The sequence below is a fragment of the Lepisosteus platostomus genome, chromosome 8 (assembly GCF_059453375.1).
Source record: "Lepisosteus platostomus isolate fLepPlt1 chromosome 8, fLepPlt1.hap1, whole genome shotgun sequence".
Taxonomy (NCBI): Eukaryota; Metazoa; Chordata; class Actinopteri; order Semionotiformes; family Lepisosteidae; genus Lepisosteus; species Lepisosteus platostomus.
The window spans coordinates 19,191,744-19,218,502 of NC_142618.1; the positions used below are offsets into that span (position 1 = coordinate 19,191,744).

A 26,759-nucleotide genomic window follows, 5' to 3' on the forward strand; every position below is an offset into this window, starting at 1 on the left:
GCGTCTGAGAGTGGCTCAGCAAGAGCTCTGTGTTTCACTGTCATCAGTTACTGCCAGGGATAAGGCCAACGTGCCCTTCAAGGCAAACTCAGGTTGAACACTGTTTCGTTTTCTAACCTTAATAACAATGTGCCTGGGTCGGAGTGGTGCTCTTTTTTTATATTCATATAAGTGCTACTGAGGGTTGGAAAAGGTTCAGAAACATTTTTATAGACTCGTGCTATTGCTTCAAAGCAAGCCATGTTATGATCAAAGCCCCCTAAGTGTATCTCTTAACTCTGTTTGACGTACTCTATCTTGATTGTTTGAAAAGACTAGACTAGATCTGTACAGGCCTGCCTAATGCAGTTGACTCACAACTTACGTTTGGGTTAGCGATTTCGAGTAGTATGTAAAGCCACATTTGCGTATAGTCCATTTGTACGGTGAACCCTTATAAAAAAACCCTACTAACCTCTTGTAATTCAAGACATTAAATATAAGTGAACAAAAGTAAATAAGACAACTATATAGACTCACTAGCTGCTAGATCTTGTAGGCACGCTTGACAAATATTTCAGAGTATTTTTTCAATATTTTATTCTCTGGAACTGACTGCATAAAGTTGCCCCCTCGTCAGTTGAGAACATGTACATGTAAGTTGCGAGTCGACTGTAATCGGGGAAAAAGAATTGACACTCTGAAAAACACAGTATGGGAGAAACTGTTCATTGTTTAGTTTCGGCTGCTCACCTTCTTGATAGTTGTTTACAATCTGTGTGAGGAAAATTGGTATTTCCCATCATAACCACTTCTTACTTTGCACATACTGTACAGTACATCCCTGATTTCATTGTACAAGACTGCATTATGATTGACATCTCACTTTGGTGGTGTGTAGCATCTTCTTACTATTCTTCATATTCTTAAGTTAGAAATGTGACCCAAAAAAGATTCTGGGGCCCTTGATTTATCTAGGTCAAATTCCTGTGCCTGGGTGCTCTAAAATTAAAACTGGTAGCTTAACAAATAAAAGTTCCCCCCAAAAAAAGAGAAACACAGCTAAAAGAGAAGTTAGGCTGATCTTTCGAGTCTTGGGCTAATTCCTCTTTAATCAGTGTTTTGCCTGCTTTTGATCTAATTTCCACAGCTAATCTCCTTAGCAAGGAAAAACAAGTTCTCAAAATAATTTCTCGACATTTGTGCGGAGGTGAGAACTGCAGCTATAAAATGTTATGAAACTGGAACATCACCAGACTCACAGTGGCATGGTGATTACTGCTGTGACCTCACAATGTGCGAGGCACATCTGGGGAACCTTCTGTGTGGACTTTTTTACAGGAAACCCAAAGACAAGCTGGTTAAGTTAATTGGAGATTCAGTATTGACCCTGTGCATGTGTGTGCATTGCAGTAGACTGGTGTCCTGTCCAGGGTGTCACCTTGTCTTGCATCATACTGTATATGTCCTGGATAGGCTTGCAACAACTCTTACCAGGAGTACATGCATTTCTGACAAAACTATGGGCGGATGAAAGAAAACGGCCAAAAATATCAATGCAAGTTGGAGTTATTAACACATGCAATAATATAAGGTTTAAACATTTTAATATAGCATGAGAGGGAAAAAAGGAGAGAGACTGTCTTTATCTCATTATATTTTGTCAAATATGTTGTAGTGTCTAAGATGGGGATTTGGTGTAATTTTGCTTGCGCTAGAGCAAGAGATACAGTATAATAAAACAGAAGGCAGGGACAGGATTATACAAGGTACAGTCGTACAGTAGTTTTCTTTCTCTGAATGAGTTTGACACTAATCACAGTTAGACTTATCTAGTAATGAACATCAGAAAAAATGTCTTGGAAACTGAGGCACTGGCTTCTCCTGTGGCTTCACCTGAGATCTCTTGAAATGTTGAAGGGATTCATTAATTGCATATAAGCTGCACATATACATGTATAAAACGTATTTCATACCAGAGACGGAAACACGTCTTCGCCCACTGCTGTCAATGCAGCACTTCCTTGGGTGAGGTGTGGCAGGCATTGTGCTCCAGTTACACAGCAGGTCAGGTGCTGACATGAGAAATTGCTTTACCAATTGAAATAAACTAAGTAGAAGTGTTAAATCATCAAATAAGCATTGCAGATAAAGAGGTCACCTGTAATGACAATCAACATATGCAATGGTCAGGGATAATAAGAATTAGAATAATATTCTCTAAATCCCCAATTCATAGATGGGGATTATTAAGAGGCCATGATTGGTAAAGGCCAGGGGGAAATTTGGCCAGGACACCAGGGTAACACCCTTATTGTTTTCGGGAACTGAAGAGAGTCAGGACCTCCGTTTTACATCTCATCCGAAAGACGACTCCTTTTTACAGTATAGTGTCCCTGTCACTATACAGGGCATTAGGACCCACACAGACCCCAGGGTGAGCGCCTCCTACTGGTCTCTCTAACACCTCTTCCAGCAGCAGCCTTAGCTTTCCCAGGAGTCTCCCATCCAGGTACTGACCAGGCTCCCTCCTGTTCAGCTTCAGTGGGCTGCCGGCTGGGAGCTGCAGGGTGTTTGGCTGCAACATAAATTTAAGCCCCCTTTCCTATTACAAATCTAGATTATTTAAGGGGCACACAGCTGTATATATATTCCAATACAGTAACCACATATATAATTCTATATATTAGCATGGACACAACCAAAAGAGTTGTTTAAATCAATAGAAAATCACTTGTTTGTGTGGTCTAAAATACAGAGGTATTGTAATTCACAAACACACACACACACACTCATACCAGAGGCAATTTTCCCAGAAACCAATTAACCTATGAGTATGTTTTTACACTCTAAGAGAAAATTAGAACACCCAGAGATCTCCCCCAAATGCCTTCTATTTTCAGTCCTCAGACACTTCTGTCTCCTCTTTCTTATATTTTTTGAAAACCTGAAGCAAATCCCTGTAATTCTCCACAGTATTCTCCATGTACACAAAGACACAGAGAACTTACAAACTCCACACACAAATATCATCCCAGGTCTGGAATCAAACCCAGGGCACCAAGGGAGCTGCAAGGGAGCAATGCTAACCACTGTGCTACTGTGACATGGGTACCGGATTATTTCCATTGATAAAGAATTTTAAACAAAATGAAATTAAAGGAACAATGATTTCTGTATATATCTTGGAGGTAAATCTGAATTATACTGTACACATGCAGTGATAAACAGTATACTGTATTTTTTCACTGTGTTTGATAAAGTAATAGACAACAGATAAACATCTTTCTTCTAGCATAACTGAGGGTCCGTGAAACATGAAAGATATTTTTGGCAATTAAAGTTGGCTAAACAAATATTGCTTGATATTCCAATTACTTGGTATTGAATCTTAAATGCAGTGTGTCAAAATGTATTGCTTATACGCAACTCTACAGTTGCATTTTGTTGCTGTGTTATAAATATGCTGTACATAGAAAACAATCCACACTGTCATGATGCTTAAGATGTTTGCTGTTGTGAGGCTGAACGCTTCCGTAAGCCAACAGATTAGGCGAATACGAAGACATTGCTTTCTTTTTCAGGGAAGGACACAGATAATGATGTTTCGTACAGAGGGGAATTGTCTGATGGAGCCAGTGAGTGCTTGCCTTGCAGGGAAGGATGTTCTTACTGTAGAGATGATACCCCCTGCTATAAACAGGAGGATGGGCTGTTACGCCACGCTATCATCTCCTTTCAAGGAGTCTGCATGCTGCTGGATTTCATCAGCATGCTGCTGGCTTACCATTTACGCAAAAACAAGGTAAGAGCTTGTTATCTGCGCATTGTGTATGTAGTTTCAAAGGCCTTATAATGTGTGGTTTCCCAGGAAATATTAGCCCTTTGCAGCTTTTCAAAAGATAGAAAGCAGGTTTGACAGGAGTTTGTCAATGGTGCTTTGAAATATCTCTTTAACGCTCTGCACAGTGTGACGTACGGTGTATTCCAGGTAGTTCCAGGTCGCCCCTGAAAAAAGCGCAGCTAAAAAGCTACAGTACATACAAGAGGCCACACTTGGTTCAAACTGGAAACTTCACCTACTGTATGTAACTGATATTGAATAAAAAACTTCTGAATGTGATCAGAAGCAGATTTTACCAAAAAAAAAACCTGAAAATTCTTTGTAATGTGGATGGATCTGAATTTAGTGATAATTCTCAGTGTGAATAGTGCCATGGGTGTCAAAAGAGAGTGGCAACATTCTATAATTTTCTTCAACACAAAAATTCGGAATGGGAGGGAGACACAGTGAAAGAGAAACCTACCCCCTTAAGGAAGAATGAGGGACAGAGAAAGATTGGTAAGAAGAGATATTTTATTCAGGCCTTTTGCTAGTGAATGCTTTGAGTGATAATTGGAAACAGGGGAAGTCCAATCTTCTGTTCCTCTTATTAGCATTCGCTAGCACTATAAAGGTGTTAATATAAACTGTTCATGTATGTCTATAGGTTTTTTACTTGTACCTGTAAAAGCCAGACTCTGTTCTCCATTAGCATGTCATAAAACATATTGTAGTATTTGTGGAGAAATGCTACTGTATATGGAATGTTATTTATTTCTTAGCAAGTAGATACTAATGTATTTTTGTTCATGCAAAATCTTATTAGAACAATAACATTGCTCTCTGTGGATTGGTGTGGACTTGCTCATCTCTGCAGTGCACTACAGTATGACACACTGTGGTTATATTGACTGAATAGAGGTCAGCAGGCCAAACAAGCTGAATGATATCATTTGACTTGCTGCATGACATCTGGATCCTTTTTTATAAATCTGTGCGAAATTTAAGAAAAGTGTCTTGTGTTTTTGAGGTTCTTAAGTTAAAGTTAATTTATAGTATGGTAATTACTGTATTTGTGTCATTCCCTTTATACAGTAAGTTGAAATTCACAAATATTCTCATTAACAACATCAGATGTTTTATTTGACTTCATATGACATACATTTACATGTCATTCATTACATTAATTTGTACATCTAAGAGACAAGATACCTAGCTCACATAACATGACATGACACAAAATGTAACATGTACTGTAGCAGCCTTCAAGGATTTTGAATTAAACTCTTAAGTGGTTTAAAAAAACTATATCCATTTAGAACTGAAAGGCTGACTGAAGTCACTATATAATGCTGTAATTGGCAAAGTTCTATCATTTTGTTATTACATTTGACTGCCTCTGTATATCCTTTTAGTTGCTGTACTAACCATGGCTCTTCATAACAACATTGTGTGTTTTTGTCTATAATTCATGTCACAAACCATGATGTATACTGACATGTTAAAGTGAAATTAGACTTGAAGGCCTTAATGCTATTTTATGCAGTAGAAGCATAAACGTTAACGGTAGTAAAGAACCAGCCTTGGGCCCACTGTCTAATAGAAAAGAAAGGGCAATTGTGTTAAAACAAAAACAGCACTGAGCCTTTTCAGCTGTTTTCCTGAGCCTCTAGTACTTATTTCAGCTTGAGTGATTCAGAATGACTGCAGTGCATGGAATTTTTACCTCTGTTGTCTGGCATCACAAAGATGTCAGAAGAAAATCATACTTGCAGATGTAAGGACGATCCCCCCCGGTTGTAAAGGCGGGTAAAAGTTAACAGTATAGAGCAGCAGCTGAGAATCAAATAATGCTTTTCTCACTGATGGCCAGAGTGAAGTCAGCCTGTCCACCGGCGCTGCAGTGTTTTAAGAATGCATTGCTCACATTTTATTTGAAACAACGCTGGGTTGAGCATCATTACCTTTGTCACATAATGTAATCCATGTTCAATTTGTTTATTGGTTTTTCAGGGAGCAGAAAGACTATAACTTGGCACCATATACTGTACAATAATAAATACATGTGAACAACCATCATGGCAGGAAAGACTTGGTACCTTAACAAACCGTGTAAATCAATCATATAAAAACAGGAAGAAATCAGTAGAAAAAAGGAAACCAGAGATTTGGAAGGGAAAAGCGAAGGAAAAAGAGAAAAATAAAAAAAGGTAGTCAAAGGACAGAAGAGAGAAGCTACAGTCTTCAAGGTCTTTCATATGTCTGTTATGCGTCTATAACAGAAGGAGGAAACAAATGGTTTACATACTGCAGAGAGACATAACGTAATTTATACACTACTTTGTTTTAATTGCTAATTTGCCACTAACCCGTGAGACAAACCCATGAAACAAATAAGTGTTTCACAGATAGACTATACTGTACTGTATATACTATACATACTGTATACTGTATCATGTACAGTACATACTGTATACTGTATCATGTACAGTACATACTGTATATGCTGCACATATTGTGTATACATACAGTATATTGGTTTCAATTAAAAAAAAACTTACTGTACATATGTTTTTAAAAAGTTCCCGTAAAAAAAAGTTTCTCAGATATTTTGATAAAAGAGAATTTGCCATGTTATGTACAGCAGATTAGAAAAAAATGGTGCATTGTTGCTGTATATAGTTTGACTTGTGGGAAAGTACGCATATGAAAAAAAAATCATAAAAAGCCATCTTAACTGAAGACAGAGAGTACTCTCTTTAAAAGCTTTGTGAGCTCTATAACAGTTGACAAGCTGTATCTCTGTTCTTTGAAAAAAGACTTCCGAGTTATCATATGCCGTAGTCATTGAGGGATTTGGGCCTATTTTTACGTAAGGCCATCCTGTGAGTTTTGCAACAGTGCACCAAGTATGCACTGTTCATTTTGTTCGCTAGTCATCCTTTGGTTTCCTGCTGTCTCGCAAGGGAAAAACATTTTACAATAAAATTGCATTGAAATATCTTCTAATAATTATTAATTCAGTATTTCTTTTTTTTTACCAGTAACATTTTACTGAAATTATATTCAGAATCCGTTTTACATCCAAGCATTTCAAAGGGCACACTGTCTTCAGATGACTACCATGTAACCAAATCTACCAATAAGGTTGAGTTAGGCAGGACCACATCCTGACCCGTTAATGCCTAATGATGTTTTACTATCTCTTCAGAACAAAAAACAACAGGGAAAAAGACTAACTGTTGCACACACTGCAAGTGAAATAGTCAATACATGTTCCATACATTCAGTAAATAATGTTCTCTTTCACAAAAACAATCCATCCTTAAAAATAATACCAAGCAAAACAATTTCCCTCCAAAAACTAATTCCACCGTTCAACCCAAAACATCCATAACATATTCTCTCATTTTTTAGAGATAAGATTTTTATTGAACTCAGATGTTTTACCTGTTATTAAGAGAGCTTTAGCTTAAAACAGTTACACTTAAAGCATAACAAATCGAGACGAAGTATTCTGTGGAATGCATGTTTTATCTTAAGCAGGTCAAGTCTTGCGGTAATGGTCAGTTAAGGTCCCAAAGATGTTCTCTTCTATAGCCTGTGTGGCACTAAGCAAATGACTTCACAGCGCGGACTGTAATCGAACAGCATTGCGGGCTGTGACGTACTGGTGGGAGTTCTACAACTGAAAGAGCCTCCAGGATGGAATTTGGTCCTCTTTACTGAGGTCTACCTTGTGCAAAGGCTTCAGCTTTGCAGCGGCTGAACTGAACTGACTCTTCCCGGTGACAGAACAAGCCTGTGCCCAAAAGCACAAACCCACTCCAACAAACGGGGCCATGGTCCTGGCACCCGCTAACACAGCTTCCCGTTTTTCCGATGGCACCAGACAAACGGCACAAAAAAGGATAAGATAGCCCCAGAATAGTGAAGCAGCATAAGAGTGCAAGGAAGAGCACAGCCAAAACAGCAGCAATAAAAACACATGTAGTGCTCTGCTATTTTCAGTAATTGAAGTCTCCCAATTAGCTTCATCTTTCCAGCATCCCATGCGCTAAGGCCACATACTGACTCCACCAGCAAAGCTCTGGCAGACACCAACACAGTACTCTTTATTCATTTCCAGTTAATCCTCCCCTCTCCTATACAACCCTCCTAGTGATGTATTTGTGGATATTTTTACCACACTCCACAGCTTTTTAATGCAGTTTTAAACTTTCCTGCCTCTTTGTGCTGTTTTTGACTTTTGAAAATATAAAGTGTGCTGGACACACAAAGAAATAATACATTCATGAAATCTTCCCCTATAAAGTTTGGATGCAAAATTTTGACAAGGGCTCATAGTGTGGCATGTAGTGAAAAGTGAAGACGAACACAGATTAGTGGCAGTAACCAGGCTCTCAGTATGGCCTTGGGTGGTGGCTAATACAGGATGTTAACAGAGAGCTGAAGTGCAGCAGTACCTGCCAGGAACGACAACAGCACCATGGAGGGTTTCATGTCTATATATAGCTGTGGTGCTGGTGCTCACTAATAACCCACTTATGTTCCTTGAGACTGAAAATCAATTTTTCTGTTTTATTTCTGTTCCATGGGTGGTGAAATCTAATGGTTTTATGTTTGTGATAAAAAATTTATAGCATACTGTATATCGCATCCACTTTTTGTCTTTATCAGCAGTAATTTCATATAACAAATGAGGACACGAGTAAAAACCCTAAGAGGAGGTGCATCGGGACAGAGACTGAAGACTCGATGTTTCCTTTCACGAAACATTGAGGGCACGAAGCAGTCCTTCGTGAATGGATGAAAACCGTGGATCGATAATCTATTGGCAACCAAATCAGGAAGATGGGCTGAATTGTTTTCTCGCATGTGTAACCTTCAGTGTGTTCTACACCATGCTGCGGTGTAGCTACTGCGGAAGGCTCAACTGAAGAGAAGTAAAAATTGACACTGCTTTCTCTTTTGTTCCAGAGTATCAGAGCGTCTGGTTTAGTTCTCCTGGAGGCCATCCTTTTTGGAGCTTTGCTGCTGTACTTTCCTGTGAGTCTTCATTCCTTTATCAATGAGAGTGACTGCTCAAGCCCTGTGATGCAGGATAATAATGTGCATGTTCGTAAGGGATGCCTAAGACACTTTGACGTTTTCACGATGTGTCTAATATTAATTGGAACCTGTGTAATATGTGTCTGTTTTTTGGAGAACTGGGTTGTATAACTGGAACAATATGTCGGTCCCAGTTAAGGAATGCAGAATACATACTATAGGGAGAACGCTTCTGTGGTGGCCAGTCCACCTACTGCAGAGATTCATGAGCCTCTGGTTTCAAGTTCCAAGGAAGGCTTTGTAGAAGTAGGCAATATGAAATGACTTATTTTTGCAGTAAGCTGAAAAACTGCAACGAAAACGAAACGTGTTAAATGGTGAGCTAAAACAAGAATGTCTTAAAAATAGAAAGTTATGCAAAACAACTGCTCCATCCATTCCGTGCTTAGGGAATTCATTTCTGAAAGCAGGTCCTGACCTCATTTAATCAAATAGGATTTGAGGTTTAATTTCAGTTCACAAGGAATAGTGACATCCAAGAATGATGATGATGCTTTGTAAATGTTTATTAAGTTTTTACTTACTAAGTTGTGGCTTAAACCGATTTGGATAAGGGGGAGGCTCCTGGCCACGGGATGAGCAGAGGGAAGAGTTATCCAAGAGCAGCTGCGAAGCTGGAGGTGGTGTTGAAGTGCGATGTGTGTATCCAAGTGTGAGAAGAGGTGTGTGTAAGATATACATATATATCTGAAATTGGTCATGATTGGAATTTAAAACAGCTGGGTGACATTGGCTTTGTCTGCTGTTATCCCTCCTGAAATTCAGTTAAGAACTTCTGTTTCATGAGGAATAATGCCATCCGGGAATCAGATGCTTTCGAAATGTTTAGTGTGTGTGAAAGTATAATGAGTTTTGGCCTCATCCGCTTGGCTAAGGGGCAGCCTCCTGGCCATAGGACGAGGAGGCTTTGAACCCCCAAAACCACCCTATACAGCTAGAGAGGTGGAAGGAAGGTTCAGACGTTGGGAAAATGCAGAGATTCACACGACTATGTAAAAAAGCTGGAGGAATGCCCCTTTTCCGAATGTCAGAATTGGGTCGGATCTATGCTTCTGAGAACCAGAGACCTCCTCTTAAGTAGGTGTTATAGAATACTGCACTGAGCTGCCAAGAGGGCTGCACCATCAAAGTGCTTGATGACAAATAGAGATTTTTATTGATGTTTGATGTTTTGGTGAAAGAGGAACCAGCTACAGGACATGGTGAGACCATTCGTATTAACAAAATGAGAAGCTGGGAACCACAGAGAGCATCACCAATGTGTAAATAGCATGGAGTATGAACTGCATTACTGCTGTATATGATTAAATATTGTTACAGGCTATGGGAGGTAAATATGGGAGTTGTGTCTAGATACAATGAGTAACACCTACCTAGTGTCAACATTTCCACTTCCTTAGCTGTAACCTGGTCCATATGGATAATCTGGACAAGGACCTCTTGCCTGGCACAAGCTTTATGTTCTGTGTCATCCTGTCTCCTTTCTTGTTCACTTCTGATCCCTTCCCCTGTGTCTCTCTGATCTACAGAACCAGAAGATTCTGTTGATTGATGTTTCTTACACCCAGCACAACACAGTAGACACCCTTTGGTTTGAAGCGCTAGAAAGTGGAAATGTTGACACTGGGTTGTTACCCACTGTCTCTTGATTCTTAAAGACGCTTCCATAGTCACCTACCATAGCCTGTAACAATATCAATTAGTAATAGAAAGCCATTTGATAACAAATGTTTATTTCCAATTGAGACCCCAAAGAATGGCAGCAATAAGGATGGGGGTATAATTTAAATACGGAAACGTAAGTAATAACTGAGCCTGAGGTAAGACTCTGGGCAGACCCAGGGGCCAAGGAGGTAGTGTGCGGAGCAGCCGTGTCCAGTCAGAGGAACCCAGGATGGGAGACACCCAGGGTGTTGATTGGGTCGCGTTGGACGGCAGGGACAGTGACAGGAGGAAAGACAGGCAATAAAAGCTGTAGGATGCCTAATGACTGTGACGGAGGTCGAGTCGAGGAGGTGGCATCAGGAGCCGTGGGTACCGAGAGGGAAGAACACAGGCCGGCAGGTGCCAGGCGAGTTGTGATTGGGTCACGTTGGATGCTGGAGACATGCTGAATACAGAGAGTGTTTTGCAAACTAACTAGAGTCCAGTCTTTGATACCATGGATCCAGTAATGGGAGATGCAGTAGGAGCAAAGAGGAAGCAGAGGAAGATGAAACAGCAAGTTGATTATGAGAAGCTGGAGATTCTTGGTTAAGCTCAAATATTCTTTGAGCAAATCTGGAGATCCATAGCGTATAGGAATATATATATATAGAAAAAGAGATTACAGGTGATTTTCTTTCCTTTGATCTTGGGTTGTTTTGTTGTGTTCAGTTTAAAAATCTTATGCAGTGACACTTAGTTTTTGTCTCAATTCAATTGTGTGGAGCATGGTCCACATGTTGAATTATGCACGAGACAGAAAATAGAATGTGTATTTCTGTTTTTTGTAGTTTGGGGCACAGTATAAATGAATAATGCGGAAGGCGAATGCAAGACTGAGGACATTTCTCTCCTCCATCTTGTTTCCTCCTACCTTCTTTTTTGTTTTAAGCATGGGCCACAGAGAGAGGATTAATGCAAGAGGCAAAATGTGAGAAATGTGATTTCAGTGTTTCTTTCTTTAACCTTCTCTTTTTTTTTGTCACTTGGACGACTGGTCCAAGCATTGAAGAATTGGTGTACAGTATGCGAAAGGAGGTGTTTGCAAGAGATATAAACAGTAGAGAGACATTCTGTAATGATTTAAAATATCATGGTGTTTTGTCTATTGTTATCTCTCCCAAACTGTGGTTAAGAACGTCCACTTCAGTAGAATTGGACAGACTCTGAAATAAATGTGAAGGCAGCAGTGTATTCAGTGAGAGTAAGAATAATGATATGATTATGTTTGAGGTCAAATGGTTCGGAGGTATCGGCAGTTCAGATCTTTGGACGTTCCTGCTTGGCCAGCGGGACAACTGCTTCATGGCCAGGAATATGAGGCAGTGTGAATGTGCACATGACCCAGTGGGAATGGTCCTTCCTCACAGCACACCTGTCTTTCTCTCTATTTATAATCTCCACAATGTTCGAATGGCAGAAAATATTGATATTACAAAGAAAACTGCAGAGGGCAACTGATTTCAAGATGAACCAAGCTCATTTAGAATATATTTAACATCCCGAAGACCATGCTATGCATACGGAAGATAAATAAGTTGATGTGGGCACGGATCGTTCTTAATGTTGTGAGCAATATGATTACAGTTTATGTGATGCAAACATAAGGGTTACTCGTTAGGACCTTAAGGTAGATAGTAAATGCAATTCGAAACCATTTATTGAAAGCCTGGTGCTAGTGCAAGAGGAAATTGAAAATGTAGTTGAAAATGAACTAATTTACATCATGTTATCAATACAATTAGCAGCTACAATATTCTAAGAAAGTAATTATTCTTAAATGATTTGTTTTGCTTTTCAGTGGTGAGAGATTCACCAGAGGAGTCTATGATGTTATGCCATGTATTAGTCTATTATCAAAGGCACATCTGTTTACAAGGGGGATGTGTTTATTCCCCAGAGGCGTACACAAACAAAATCTTAGCTTTTTGCAAAGAAGTGCCGTGTAATTCAAATTGCTTGACAGCTTTGGATAAAAGGACAATCCAGAAGAGACTGTTATTTAACAAATTATAGAACTCGATATCATATTTCTATGCTATAATCTATAATGCTATTAAATGATATTATATGCTAAATATCAATTATTGTATTTTTTTAGATTGCCATTGAATGGAAAATGTCATGCTTGTTTTTCCTAGTACACAAAATACATTAAACGTCAATCTAGACTATAAATGTTCAAAGGAATCAAACAACATTTCTTTTCAACAACTCTATTTTGAAAATGTCCTCTTATAAGAGGGTAATCTCTTCGCTAGCTTTGTCCAGTTTTTACATTGTAAGAGGAGGTCATTATTAATTAAGAATGAGCAAAATCAAGTTCCATGAAACTTACTTAGACAATTTATCCACCCATCCATTTTCTACCTGCCTCTCCCTGAGCTGGATCTATCCTGATGAGCCACAGGCAGAGGGTATTGCTGGACAGGACACCAGTCCATCACAGGTCAGCCTGGGGTCACCTTTCCCAGAAGCCAGTGAACTTATCAGTATGTTTTTGGGCTGTGGGAAGAAACCAGAGCACCAAGAGGAGACCCACACAAATACAAAGGCATCATACAAGCTTCACATAGATAGTATCCCAAGTCCAGAATTGAACCCAAGGCCTCAGTGCTGCAAATTAGCAATGCTAACCACTGCACCATTGGGCTGCTTAAGACAGTTTAGAAGAATATATCTGAAAATTAGAAATCAAACATTCTTATGGCTTTCCTTTTTTTTCACCTCTTCGCCATTTTCTGCACAGTATGATCAAGTCACTTATCATTGTTAGTTGTAAACTATGTATGGACACAAAAAACTCAGACAAAATGAAATGCTTGAGTTAACAATTGTTCCTTTGATTCCTCAGACCAGCACAGTGCTTCTGTTTTGCAACAATTCGGTGCAAAGCAGTAAAGAGGCTCCAGACTATTGTGAAAACGTAAGAAAACGACAGGCTGTTTGGGTCAAAGCTTTCAAGTGTGTAATCAGGGATCAGAAAATAACTTTTATGAGGTTAAAACAACTTTTTCAGGAAGATCCAGCACAAGGGAGTTCTTTGAAATGAAAGCAAAAAAAAATCAGGTGAGATTTGCCAAATTTAGATGAACCAAATTGCGAAGACAATTTAAACGAGGTCCTCAAGGGGACAGCGTTTGGCAGATTTTGATCAAGCTTCAGCAAAACTTTTTTTTTTAATCAAAATGGTTTGAAGTTAGCTGAAATATATTCTGATATGTACTGTATGTTAAAAAGGCTTTTGTGTTTTCTTACAGAACAGCAACTGTCCGTATTTAAACAGAGGAGCAGTGTGCTGTTCGTTTAAAGCAAACTTGTAAAGTTGTATTCTACAGTCCTTCTTTAGTAATTCCCCTTCCTTTGCATATCAACCTCTCAGTGTAGATGGCTGATGCACAGTGTTTCATTATCTTTATCCTATCCCATTTCCATCAAAACATTCGGATTTTAAAATGTTGTGAAAAGGGGGCAAAAGTACTCAACTTTTGAATAATTTCTCAGACTGTGGGCTGACCTTGCTTAACCTACTATGCAACCAAATTGTTGAACATTCTTTCACTTAATTGTATTTTGTTCTGATATAAGTTGTAGATTGGTATAAGAATGGTAGATTTTGATGTACTGTAATATTTGTAAATGTTTAGCATTTCTGGGAATGTGCATTAAAAGTGATTTATTATTAGCTTTTACAGTTATTCTACAAGTGTTTCGACATTGCTACTCTATTTCAAGTGGTTCCAGTGTAATTGGTGCTGAAAGATATCTTTTGTGTTCCCTTGCTATTCTGCTCTGTGGAGTAATGCAATTTCAGCATGTCACATACAATAAAATCACCATTTCCTAGAATGGGATTGCAGAAAGTAGGACCTCAACTGTACAGTATCATGATTATAGCGAGATTTTTCTTTGCTTTATGTTTTTAGATTTTTAAAAATATAAAGCCTTTTAAAGAATACAGAAATGCACACATTGAAATTTGGATAAATCTTCTTTAAATTTTATTTTGAATTTATGGACCAGCGGATTGTTAGGGATTTTTTAGGGAAATTGCTTCCTCAAAACAAAACGAAAAGCATTTTTTCTCTGCTTAAGCTATGGTAGTTTTGATGATGTGTTTGTTTACACGAAGATAACAAAAAAAAGAAACCTGTCACAAAATCACCCCTGGTGACAGAAGAACAAGCAAATTGAAAAACAAGTGATAACATGCACATGTAAATTAGAAGCAATGGAAAACAATTTGCTGTTGCATATTGGGATGGCTTTCTGGTGATCACGTGTGTTGTTTGAAACTGCGTGTAGCTCTTCCGTCTGTCATGGGTGATGTAGCAGCAAATCCTTCTTTAGTCCAGACACGACATTACTTTTGGATTTTCTTTGCATAATTTGCTTTTTAAAACATTCGCTATCCCCTGCTCTCATTTAGTGCGCACGATTCCCGCTGTATCTGGCCCCTGTTCGAGCACGTTACTCGCCGTGTTCTGGGGCTCTCCTTGTCCTCTAGCTCCATCTGTAGCTGCTAGATTTGCTGCTTCAGCTACTTCCCCAAGCGCTGTTTCCCCTACTGTGCTCCTCACCAGGGAGCGCAACTTCTTCCACTCTGCTGCCTCTTCCTCCCTCACGGCAAACTGATTGCTTTCCCTGCTCCTCTGCTTGCCATCTTGCCTTTACTGCCTTTTATTCGGATTCACCCTACCGTGTACTGTGCAGCGCTGGGGTCTGGAGATATTGCAATACAAGCATGTACTCTGGGCTATAGATGTCATGCTGTTTTTAAGCTGTACAGTAGGAGTGGAGTGTCACAATGCATTACTATGCCAGAACTAATGAGAAACATATAGCATTGGGATAATATATTCTGACCCTTAGGTTGTTGTATATACTGTAGCTTTTGTTTGTAACTTAACTAGCTCCGCCATTTCCAGTCTGTGCACTGAGCAGCAAAGGAGGCAGCAATGAGGTGCTGGAGATGAAACAGCGCGCACAAAGTCCTCCTTACTACATCATGCTAGGCTCTTTGCATTTTTAATGAGCCCTTCAATGGCAAGCAGTGATTCAGTGTCAAAGGCAATGGCACCAATTAAAAATGAACTAACCAGAAACTGTAAGTTTTTCATATAGGTTTTCAAACGACTTTTTCCTATGTTTTAGTTGGTATCATAGAGGGGGTTGTGACCGCCATACAGATTTTTAATGCACTTGATGCATACTGAGAGGAAAAAAACAGATGTGGACGATTCCAAATATTATTTTTTCTGATAATCCAGCAGTAATTTGGCAAAAGTGTCAAATAATTTTAAAAAATGAATCATCGATACAGACATTTGCAGAAAAATGAATTTCCTGTAAAGGAATTTCAGTGGGAATACTAATGGTATTGACCAGGGAAGAGGATCTTCTAGAGGAAAGGGCCAGACCCCCTTCCTGGCTCCTTACCGCAGAAAGTGATAATGATAACAATCGCACTGAATGGAAGAGTGCTATCCGGGGAAATCCTCAAACGCAGAGGGTCTGGCAAAAGTAATTTGCACTGTCTCGGTCTGGAGAAGAACAAGCCCATTACCCATGCTGCAGGCTTTTCCCTTAGGATGGTGTCAAATTCAATGTGAAAATAGATTCATCTGTGCCCCGTGACTCTGGCTTCACCTTAAGGTGTGGATTAGAAAATAAGTAATAGGTTTATTCCATGCTGAAAAGAGAAGAAAGAAAACACAACGGTTTCGGTTCACACCTGATGAAGGCTCCACAGCCGAAACGTCTTCTTTCTTCTCTTTTCAGCAGGGAATAAACCTATCACTTGTTTCTTTGCAGCCTTTGCATGCTGACGCAGCTCCCCACCTGAACTATAGTGAATCAATATAGCATTTCATGGGAATGTTAAAGAAAGGATAGTTATGTTCTTATTCCAGAGGCTAAGCTAAATATTGAATGGACTGCCGACCAAACACACCCAAAGGGGGCATCAGCCTGTGTTGGAGGAAGGATCCTAATGCAGGAGAAGGGGGGTGTGAGAAGTTCAGGGAAGGCGGTATGAGACTAGAGGGGGAGGCTGCAGGAACTGGCGCTGCACACTTCCCAGAACCCAGCGGGAATCCAAGATCCTGGAGGGGGAACCGATGGGCCAGTGGGAGATGGTGACATTGGAAGCACGTGGCGGCTGGCTGGAGGAACGACACGTGGGAGGTCGATGAAAGATGCTTCCTGAGGTGAAGGGGAAGATCCAGCTGATAGGTGATCTAGTTGATCCTTTTCAGGACTCAGAAGAGACTCGTAAAATAGGGGGGCCAGCATGAGAGAGGGATCTCGTAGGCACAGGTACGCGAATGACAACCACAGCTTTTACCTCCGTGGAAAAGGAGGTATGGTGTGTCTGCAGCAATTCACAAACCTCTTCTGCCCTTGGGCAACCTTCGCCAGGTTACGGTGCACCCAATTCCACACTTCGTAAAGATTATGAGCAGCGCCTGCAGTGGCAGGGATGTCAGTAGCTCAGGAGAGGAGGCTGGTAGCCTCAAAAGGTGAGGTTACTGTGCAGGTGTTGAGCAGGATGTTTCTCAAAAGCTCCACCCAAAAAAGCAGTTGAGCCTCGTCCTCTTGAAAGGTGGAGACATAGCAATGAAGGTTGATCTCCAGGTCCTGGTTGATAACAGTACACTTTCCAGGTGGCATCTAGAGGAGAGGTTCACCTTTATCCCCGGTCATCTGCAAAACACCCATCTGGAGAATCTGGAGATCAACTGGGGCCCCTGGTTGGAAGTTATATCAGATGGAAGGCCATGGAGTCTGAATACTTCCTCTAGGAAGTAGATGGCAACTTGGGAAGAGGGATGAAGTGTGTAGCCTTTGAGAAACTATCACCACGCATCCCCCGTGATGAAATCCACGGATACGAAATCCAAGGGCATTGAGGAGTAGTGAAACGTTGTAATTGCCCAGCAGCGGGTGAATCGAGAATGCTTGGCCTATCTGCATGTGTGGTAGGCCGCCAGGAAGGAAGTGATATCATCCCGCATCCCTCAGTTCCGTTGGATGAGCTCTAATGTGCTCCTAGTCGATGATGTCTTTCCCTCAGACTTTCTTGACAGCATCACCTTAGCCACTTATGACACATGAGCAAGTTGAGCAGTCTTCCTCACTAAAGGTCCTGCCAAATGTGCCCCAACAATCACCCCTATTTCAAAGTCACCAAGATCTCTTATTCTAGCCAGTGCAGGCAAAATAATGGGCAACTGGGCCTGCTCAACATTTGTATACATGTCCCTGAGCAAGCTGGGATGTTAATTGGTTAATTAACGCAGGAACCACACCTGTGTGGAAACATCTGCTTTCGATATACTTTGTATTACTCGTGTACTCAAGTGATTTTGGCAAATACCCGTATGTAAAGCTTTTTAGTGTGACTTTCCTAGGAGAGGGAATGGCAGACTATTCGTGAGGATCAGGCTGCAGAAACTGCCTCTCAGAAGTGCAAGGAGTGAGCTGGAGAGTTGCTTTAAGGGTGTAGATGGGAGGGATGCAAGAAGGGAAGTCTTGGGCATGAGGTTTATATACATAGGCAAGACGAAATGTCATGATATGGGCCTAGTATGATGTGGGGAGTAAATGTACTGGGTTCAGATGTCGTTGTATAAATTCTTGTAGGATTGGTGTGAAATGAGTATGTATGGGTTGATGTCTGTTATGTAATGTTGAATTTATTTTTAATGTAATGTTTGCGTGTTTTGTAAGTTTCTGTGTGTTTAAAGCATGCTATAGCTGCTTTGATGTAAGACAAATTTCTGAGAATTCAGACAATAAAGTATTATCGTACTGTAAGTCTTTAGGATCTAACCTTCCCTCCAAAACTCTGTTATAAACTCCATTAAAGAGTCATGACAGCAACCTTTAAAGCAACAAATGTCAGAACTGAGTACTTTTGCAAGGCGCTGTATGTAACTGCGCTATTCAAACAGTAGAACATTGGGTTGTTGGCACTGCAGTGTATGCTCAGTTCATAGAAGCTGTCATTTTTTCCACAGGTATATAATTGAAATCCAAAAGGATCAGGAAATAAGGCACCTAATGCATGATCAATGAGGTGTGTTTGAATCCTGACCTTGACTAGATGGGAAATGCTTTAATCAATACTTGTAGTTTTCTGTAGCTGTTTAATATATTGATTAGAATTCTTCATCTACATTTTTATTGTGTCCTGATTAGAAGTAGCGCGGCCTTTGTTGGACAAGTGTTGCTGTTTGTTAGGGAAGTTACTGGGAAGCTGGAAGCTGGCGCACAAATCAATACGTTTTGTCTTCTAATCCAATTCTCTTAACATCCTTCATAGATTCAGTGAGTATAAGTCATAAACAAAACCAAAACAAAAAAAGAGTGTCATTATCTTCATGTGGGGTGGCACAGTGGTGCAGTGGTTAGCATTACTGCCTGGCAGAGCTGGTGCCCTGGGTGCTGTCTGTGTGCAGTTTGTACAATATGTTCTCTGTGTCCACATGGGTTTTTGGCTGGTTTCCTACCACATCCAAAGACATACTGGTAGGCGAGTTGGCTAGCGGGAATATTGTCCCTGGTGCGAGCATGAGTATGTGTGTGTTTGTGTCTCAGTGTGCCCTGTGATAGACTGGCGTCCCATCCAGGGTGTATCCTGCTTCACACCCGTTGCTTGCTGGGATTAGGCTTCGGTTCCCCTGCAACACTGAATTGGGTGACATGGTTAGAAAATGGATGGATCTATTATCTTCGTGTGATAGATTAATGAGCATATAGCGCAACACATCGTCATATCATTAACATATTGGGGGGATGAAACAGATTCCAAGTCTCGGAGCACTAGTTTCTGCTTGTAAACTTAAAAGGCGGCAATTGAACATTTGACATTTAAAGCCTCATGTTGATACTGTATGACTGTCTAGTTTGGTAGCACATCCTAATTGGTTGCTACTCCTTTCTCAGCTGGAGTAAATAAAGACCAATGGAATCATGCGTTTGTTGTCATACCTTTAGGCATGTTTCACTTATCAAGGTCAGTGTGTGACAGAGCTCTCAGTAAAATCCCAGATGGATTGTGCCTACGGTGGTTTATAGGTGAGATTCTGTACTTTGCGTAATGTGCCAGACAGCCCTATCTGAAAGTCTCTCTGGGTGACAAGAATAGTACATTTGTATAATGCTTTTAAGCCCTGCCACTTACACTGCCAGAGACGCTTGCTGGAGAAGTAACCCTAATCTAAATTAAACAGACTCTGCTAGCGACAGAGCCTGCAGGGGACCCTTGATGACAGGCGTTAATAGGGACAGTCGTCTGTAATGGAGAGGTTCATGTCGGGCACGACCACATCTGCACCTAAGTAGTATTCTCTTCACCAAACGAAAGTTTGTCACATTTAATGAAGCAAGAGCGCGCAAGCTGCATGTCACGCTTTCCTACAAAAGTCCTGCTGTTTTCCATTTTTTGATACAGTAGGTACTGTACGCCATGTTGGGAATTGTGCTTATTAATGGCAAGACAACACTTTACACTGGCCGTGCTTTAAAAAGGTATTTGCCTTTTTCTAACAACGTCTGTTTTGTGTTAAAATATGTGTATAAATCATTTAAGATTCAGCAAAATCGGATATCATTGAAAGGGGCATTTGCACGGCACTGTATGACTCAGGCTAACTTTTTTTTATTAAGTATGCAGTATAGTATATGCCATTTGACCCCTCTGTTATACTTCTTTAACTGGACAACACCATGCAAAATACCAGACAACAGAGGCACAAAAAATTCAGATTATTTTGCAGTATAATATTCTTTATAGAAATAGTGCTATCTCCACATCTTCATGGCTGTCAATATATTTCTGTAGTTACCAACCAAGAAGATAAGACTGGAAAAATGTTTACTTTACATTTAGTGCAATGTAGGATTATTCTGCTGCCCAACCACTTGGTGGTTGGACAGCAGGTGACAATGACAAAAGCAGCACTTTTGTCATTGAATGGCTCTGCAATCTGCCTCGGGTTTGTAATGAGACCCTATGCGAGCGGTAGAGTCTGGAGGAAAGGGAGACTTGCTACGGTGAAAACAAACAAGGGTTTATGTTACGGGAAATGTTGGGAATGAGGCCTATGCCCTCATGACACCCATATGCTAATGCTGAGCCCTGAGCATTGGAGGCTCTAGGATTAAACAGAGGGACAAACAAGACACAACGGGGGGGACAAACAATCACAAGGAGCTAGGGACAAGAAAGTAGTGGAGCGCCCTCTGGGGGACGGATGTCGATCCAATTTTTAGCTTGGATGCAGGGTTGCAAAAGCTACAAATTTTACTCAAACGTGGATGAAAAGTTCATCAACGCAGAGGGATAGATTGTTAAATGCTCGCCTTCTCTCGGAGGAAAGACTGAGAACACCAGCAGTGATCCGCGACTGGAGTAGACGATGACCTCATGGATAGGAAAGACAATGCCCTAGATTCACAGGCTTTCAGCTGATGATGCCCCAGAGACTGCAGGTGGTACATGAGTATGTTCTATTAAAGTCTCGTTCTCACCCTCGGTTCACATGCTCACACTTCCTCTTGACAAGGCCACTGACAGACAGTGAGGCTGGAGAAATGAAAAATCTGTGTGACTCGCAGGTACCTGCTGAAGATATATTTCAGCGGGTTAGGGATGTGGTTTTGTTGAGCAGAAAAAAAGATACATAGTGTTATTATTCAGATAGGTGAAATGACTCACCCAATATGCTGTCTCTACTGAAAATATATTGATTACGTTTAATGCTAAAGATGTCGAGTTTGCATTTTGGATGAGATGGACAGTTCACTTTTAACTACAGCGCTTTGGAAAACGAATCTGCGCCAGTTTATTAGGTCTGTATGAATTCCTTTGCAGATACAAGAATGAACATTATGTACAGGATTCGTGACAGTGTTCCAGGGCCAGTCATCAGAGGCCTCTGTTTTCAGAAAACCTTTTAGTTCTTGTATTTGGGGAGTGAATTGGGCAGTGCAGTGGAAGAAGCTTTAATAATGCAAGCAAAAGAAAAAAATCCCAATGTGCATTTTGTCAGGAGTGTACCAGGCAGAAGGTCCAGGATTTTCCATGACAAAAATTATTCTGCCGCTGTTGGCTGCCGATCCTTTCCAGGGTGTAGCCTGGCCCTGTGCCCTGTTCTTCCATACCAAGAGTAAACGATAATGAATGGAAAAATACTTCCTGTGATTCTTTTGCTTCTTTACGATTCATTGTCGAAACAGTGCTTTCCCAGACCCGCTCCAAAGCCACCTGGATGAAGTCAATCTGGCAAACCTCAAGACCGCAGTATCACCATCCGATTCCTACTTTCCCCACTACCTTACTGTCGTTTGTAAATATTGTTTCTCCTGTAAAATATTAATGTGCTTATTTTACCATGTTGAATGTCGTTAGCTTGCATTCTATTTTAGCCAGTGTGTTTATTCCCACTGAGAGCTGTCATCATCACAGCATTGTGTGAGGGCCTGTTTTGTAAATATGTTGAAATACAGTATTCTTTCATTTATTAACTGTTACATCTTCCTTACACCAACTGTCTGTAGACAATCTAAGAAAGCATAGGCCTTTTTTATATTGATAGTCTTCAATTGTCAGCCTTTTCTCTCTAAATTAAAGGACCAATTTCAGCATCAACTGAATGCCATTCCCAATTTGCACAAAGGGCACACTAAAAGCAAATATGAATCTTCTGATTAGACATCCTGGCCAGATCCTCTGTTCGGCTATAGAGACCAATCAGGGCATCTTGCCAAGCTGCTTTGGCCTGAAGGTCTGTACTGAGCAAACTTAATCTGGTTTGACCAAGCGTTGGATCAGCCGGGTGCACTGTGGCACAAAGAGATAAATCAACCTCAACTTGTTTTCTCTGCTGAGGTTTTTTGGGTTCACAAGCTACAGGGGCTGAACACTCCACAAAGAGCCCCAGTCAAGCCAAGCCCGGCATTACTATGCTGCCAGTATTATTTATTTTGGAGGATGTAGCAGGTTTGCTTCATTAGCTGGGTTATTGTGTTTGATCACAGAACAACTCCTGGGCAGAGATTTGAGAATAAAAATAAAATAAAAAAAAATCAATGGTACATTTGCACTTCTAAGCAAATGAGAGTGTTTGCCAGTAACATTTTGAAAAGCAGAAAGGTTAACGAAGTGAAGCTGAGCAACGAATTTGTGGCACATGGTATCACTTCTCTGGGCAGGTTAGAAGAAAACTAGGTATCTTCAAAGGGCTTCTTCTGCCTTGACAGTGTACTGTACCTGTAGCTAAATAGTTACTGATTTTTGTTTTTACTTTGCTGGGCTTAGAAGCTTTATGACAGCCTGAGATAAAAATAAAATTCCAGAAGTCACGGAGAAACAATGATGTTTGAATCGTTAATGTAATGGGCAAATTCCAGTTAAAAAAGCGCCAAGCTAAAGATTCCACACTACAAAGTTTTTGAAAAAACGTTCACTGAATAATCTGACTGAAAAGGTTACCTTATTATTTGACATGTCACTTGAATGTAGTTTCTTTTTATTATAGCCTTGCTGGTGAAGCTACTATCTGACATCAACATCAGTATAAATGTTCACAGAAAATGCCTTTACAGATAGCCAGGTGTTAACACAATAGGAAACCAATACAGAGTGAGTGATGTACAATCCCACATTGACTTATGTCAATTGCCAACAGATGAATTAAAGAATTAAAGGTTAGCTTTGCCATGTGACAACATGGCTCTGTGCTCTTGCATATTTAGCCTGCTGTCTCACATTACTTCTCAAATTGTGATCGTGCACCTCAAGTATTTACAACACTACAGTAGTAGTGCCTTAGATTAATAATGTGACATTTGTGTCTGCCCTGTTTTTTTTTCCTCTTTGACATGTTTGTTTCTAACTCACCTTTTCTCATACCAGCATTATGTCAAAACTCATCAAAGGGCCTCTTTGTCCCTGTTAAATGTGTGGTTTCTGTTTGCACACGGACTTTGCCTCTGTCCAGTTGTCTTCGAGGACAGCCCACAAGCAGCCAGGGCAGACCAGCATCGGGGCTTGTCAGGAGATAGGCGGGATCAACTAGTGCTGTCAGAACTGTGGGCCTTATTGTGAGTGAGACAACTTGCCAGTGCATACTCAGAGGGCGCTTGTACAGTATGTTTCACCACCTTTCTTGAAAGAAGGATAATTGGTTGGTGTGAGACAGTTAGAACCATTTTTGTGATAAGCAGCACACCTAATATTGAAAAAAAATTGGTAAGTCACCTTATGACTAAATGATTTTTATTGAACTGAATGATCTGACTTTCTGTGCAGAGGTGCGCAAACAAAAGACGGACAACATTAAAAACGATGTGCAAGTCTTGGTAATAGCTGTGCTGATATCGATATCCTGTCACAGAGGTAGAGTAATTCCTCCAGTCACAGGAGCTAGAGCAACTCCCAACACTCAGTACTGACAAGGAATTTGCTTAAAGGACAATGCTGGTTATTTCTGTTCAGCTTCTGTCTGTTCACATGCCCTTTTGTACAATAACTTTTCAAAGAGAAGGCCAAGAAAGCCTCACCAGTTTTAATATGTTGTAAGGAACCCAGCAGGAAAGGGTACTGTATGTTTCATAAAGACCAACGTTCTTAGGGGAAAACTCTTTGATCCTGCATTTGTAGCTGCATTTGAAAAAAGATTTCAGCTCCCAGCTGCAGTTAGAAATAGATACTGCTGTGCTTAATATTCAGTCTTTTCCCCTTCATTTGTTTCTTTATGTGCTGTGGAGGATGAAATAAGTTCTTTACCCTTATTTGCACATAATTATCACCTCACTAGTTCATAGAGTGAGGGGATGCATCTCAAGCTTAATAGTACAGTACGTGTCCTGCACTTTGTTATGGAACCCATAATGCCAAAGATTATGGGGAAATGCTACTGAACAGACTAAAGCTGACAGTCCAAGATCAGTTTGTGAGTATTGGAGGAATGGATCACTGAAAATGTTTTTCAATAGATATTTGCTGCAAAATGACCCAGTAGTACTTTTCAAATATTTGTCATACACATTTTGACCTTAAAGCCAAATCTTTAAAGTTGCTTTACACTTTTTCTTCTGCCAGTTCTATAAAATGTTAAGCATTAGGCCTAAAATTTTTGTGAAATGATTAATCAGTACAAGGATTTGCAGATTAGGCCTGTGGACACCAATCACACCAGCAGTGTTTTCTGTAGGCAATGGCATCTTTCAATTGCAAGTTTAATATACGGTACCTGTATGTCAGATGGAAGTATGTTTGTTTTTTACCATTTACAGTACATCTTAAAAATCATGATTTTCAAATTAAACAAATTGAACAGATTACATCACATTTACCAACCTCTTTGATGTACTGTAGATTTTCAGAAATATTTAACAAATCATTACTGACAGAAAACATGCTCATCACCAAAGTTGCTTAAATTGTGACTGGGTTCTTATTTCACAAACAGGCATTTGTAGCAAAGAAACAAAATTTGAGCTTAAGTTCCTAAAAAATAAACCACCTCAAACAAACCACCTCAAAATACTGTACATTTTTTTGTTTCTGGGTTTAGTCTTTGTTCTTTTTATATTCTACCTGTTCCTGATTTTTTTAACATACTTTTAAAGCAGTTTCAAACGCATTAAAAGCAGTTTTCTGATGGATGAAAGCATTGTCTTTGGAAAACTTGTCATTCCAAACTATTAAAAGTGAAACTCGAGCGCACTAGAAATGTACAATAGTTGAAAGTTTTTCAAATCACTCTATACTGTTTTATGGAAAGCACAGAAATCCCTGAAAAGTTTTTTTTAATTACATCTACCATGCCACAGAAATTGTTTTACATAACAATAAAAATGAACCTCTCTCTTACAGAACTTCCTACATTTCACTAAAACGATTGAAATGAGAAGACATCAATTCAAGCTAAACTTCACTGACTCCAGATGTCTTTGTGCAGTAGCTCTGTCATGTTACGTCAGACACAAAGCCATGCTTGAACACTCCTGGTATTGTATCTGCATTCAAATGCTTGAAGAAAGACTTTTGGTCCCCACAGGCTTGTTTCAAACCCCAGGCTGATATAAAACCTATTGAGAAAAAATATATGGATGCCTGCATATTATTTGCCTTGGGAAAATATTCATATCTATGATAATCGGATTATCGATAAATCCTTTTGTGAATCTGTCAAATATCTGCAAAGCACTGATAATTGTTTGGCTTCAGATGGTCTTCTTTAATTTGAATGACATTCATTATCTTTAATTTGTTTGTCATGACTTACAAAGTTTCATTTGGCTTCATTCCCTACATTGTTTGTGTCAGTGATGGTTTTTACTGTACCATACAGCATACAATTTCACTTTTGTTTGCTCGTCGTGCCACGAAGTAAACTTGCACAATTAATTAAATTCACTGGAAACAATCTCCCTGTCATCTCAGAGATTAGTTTAATTTCTAGTAGGTCACTTGGTTTCATAGCTTGGTTTTCTTATTAGGTCCAAGTACTAATCAATGGATATTCATATCTTCTTTGATTGCAAGTTTAGTCTTGCGTGTTTGCAAAATGCAGGCATTTGGTCAGGTGTGACTACAGTAAATTGATCCCCTTCACTTTACTAATCTTCATCTGAATAAAAGACCATTACGAAGTGAAATAGCAAACAAAACAAGAATAGGGACAATTAATTGCTGTGGGAGTACGAGTAATGAGTATAGGACAAGTTGCCCTGCTACTTTACTGTATGTTGCTGAGGCCAATATCCTGGCTTCTATCTGGAAGAGGTCCTTGGATCAACTAACTACTAACAGGTATTACAGGGAAAAACCTTTGTAATGTTCCTACTGTACAGTAAATAGAGATTAATTCCTCACCGAAAAGTAGGGATAAATTATAGTACATTAACTTGATTTCTTGCATTACCAATGCGATGGTTTAATTTCCATTTCTCTGGGAAAGACTTGTGGAATGGAAATACCACCGAGTGAGGGCTTTATTTTCAGCAAGCTAAAGTTAATTAGTGCTAAGCAATTGGCACTTCAAATAGAAAATACCTTGTATATGTGTATGGCCTTGAAGCTAGTCTGAATCTACTGTAGCTATGAGCAGCTCTGTTTGATTAGAGA

At 39.9% G+C, this 26,759-nt stretch overlaps 1 protein-coding gene across 2 annotated transcripts in view; it reads left to right on the forward strand.

Moving 5' to 3' along the window:
• gpr158a (G protein-coupled receptor 158a) overlaps nt 1-26,759 on the forward strand; it is a 125,347-nt gene that overhangs the window by 71,009 nt on the left and 27,579 nt on the right. For both annotated transcript variants that reach the window (XM_088642742.1, XM_088642744.1), the window contains exons 4-5: nt 3,564-3,784; nt 8,783-8,851. In XM_088642742.1, coding sequence (XP_088498868.1) covers nt 3,564-3,784; nt 8,783-8,851 — 290 coding nt within the window. The remainder of the gene's footprint in view (nt 1-3,563; nt 3,785-8,782; nt 8,852-26,759) is intronic.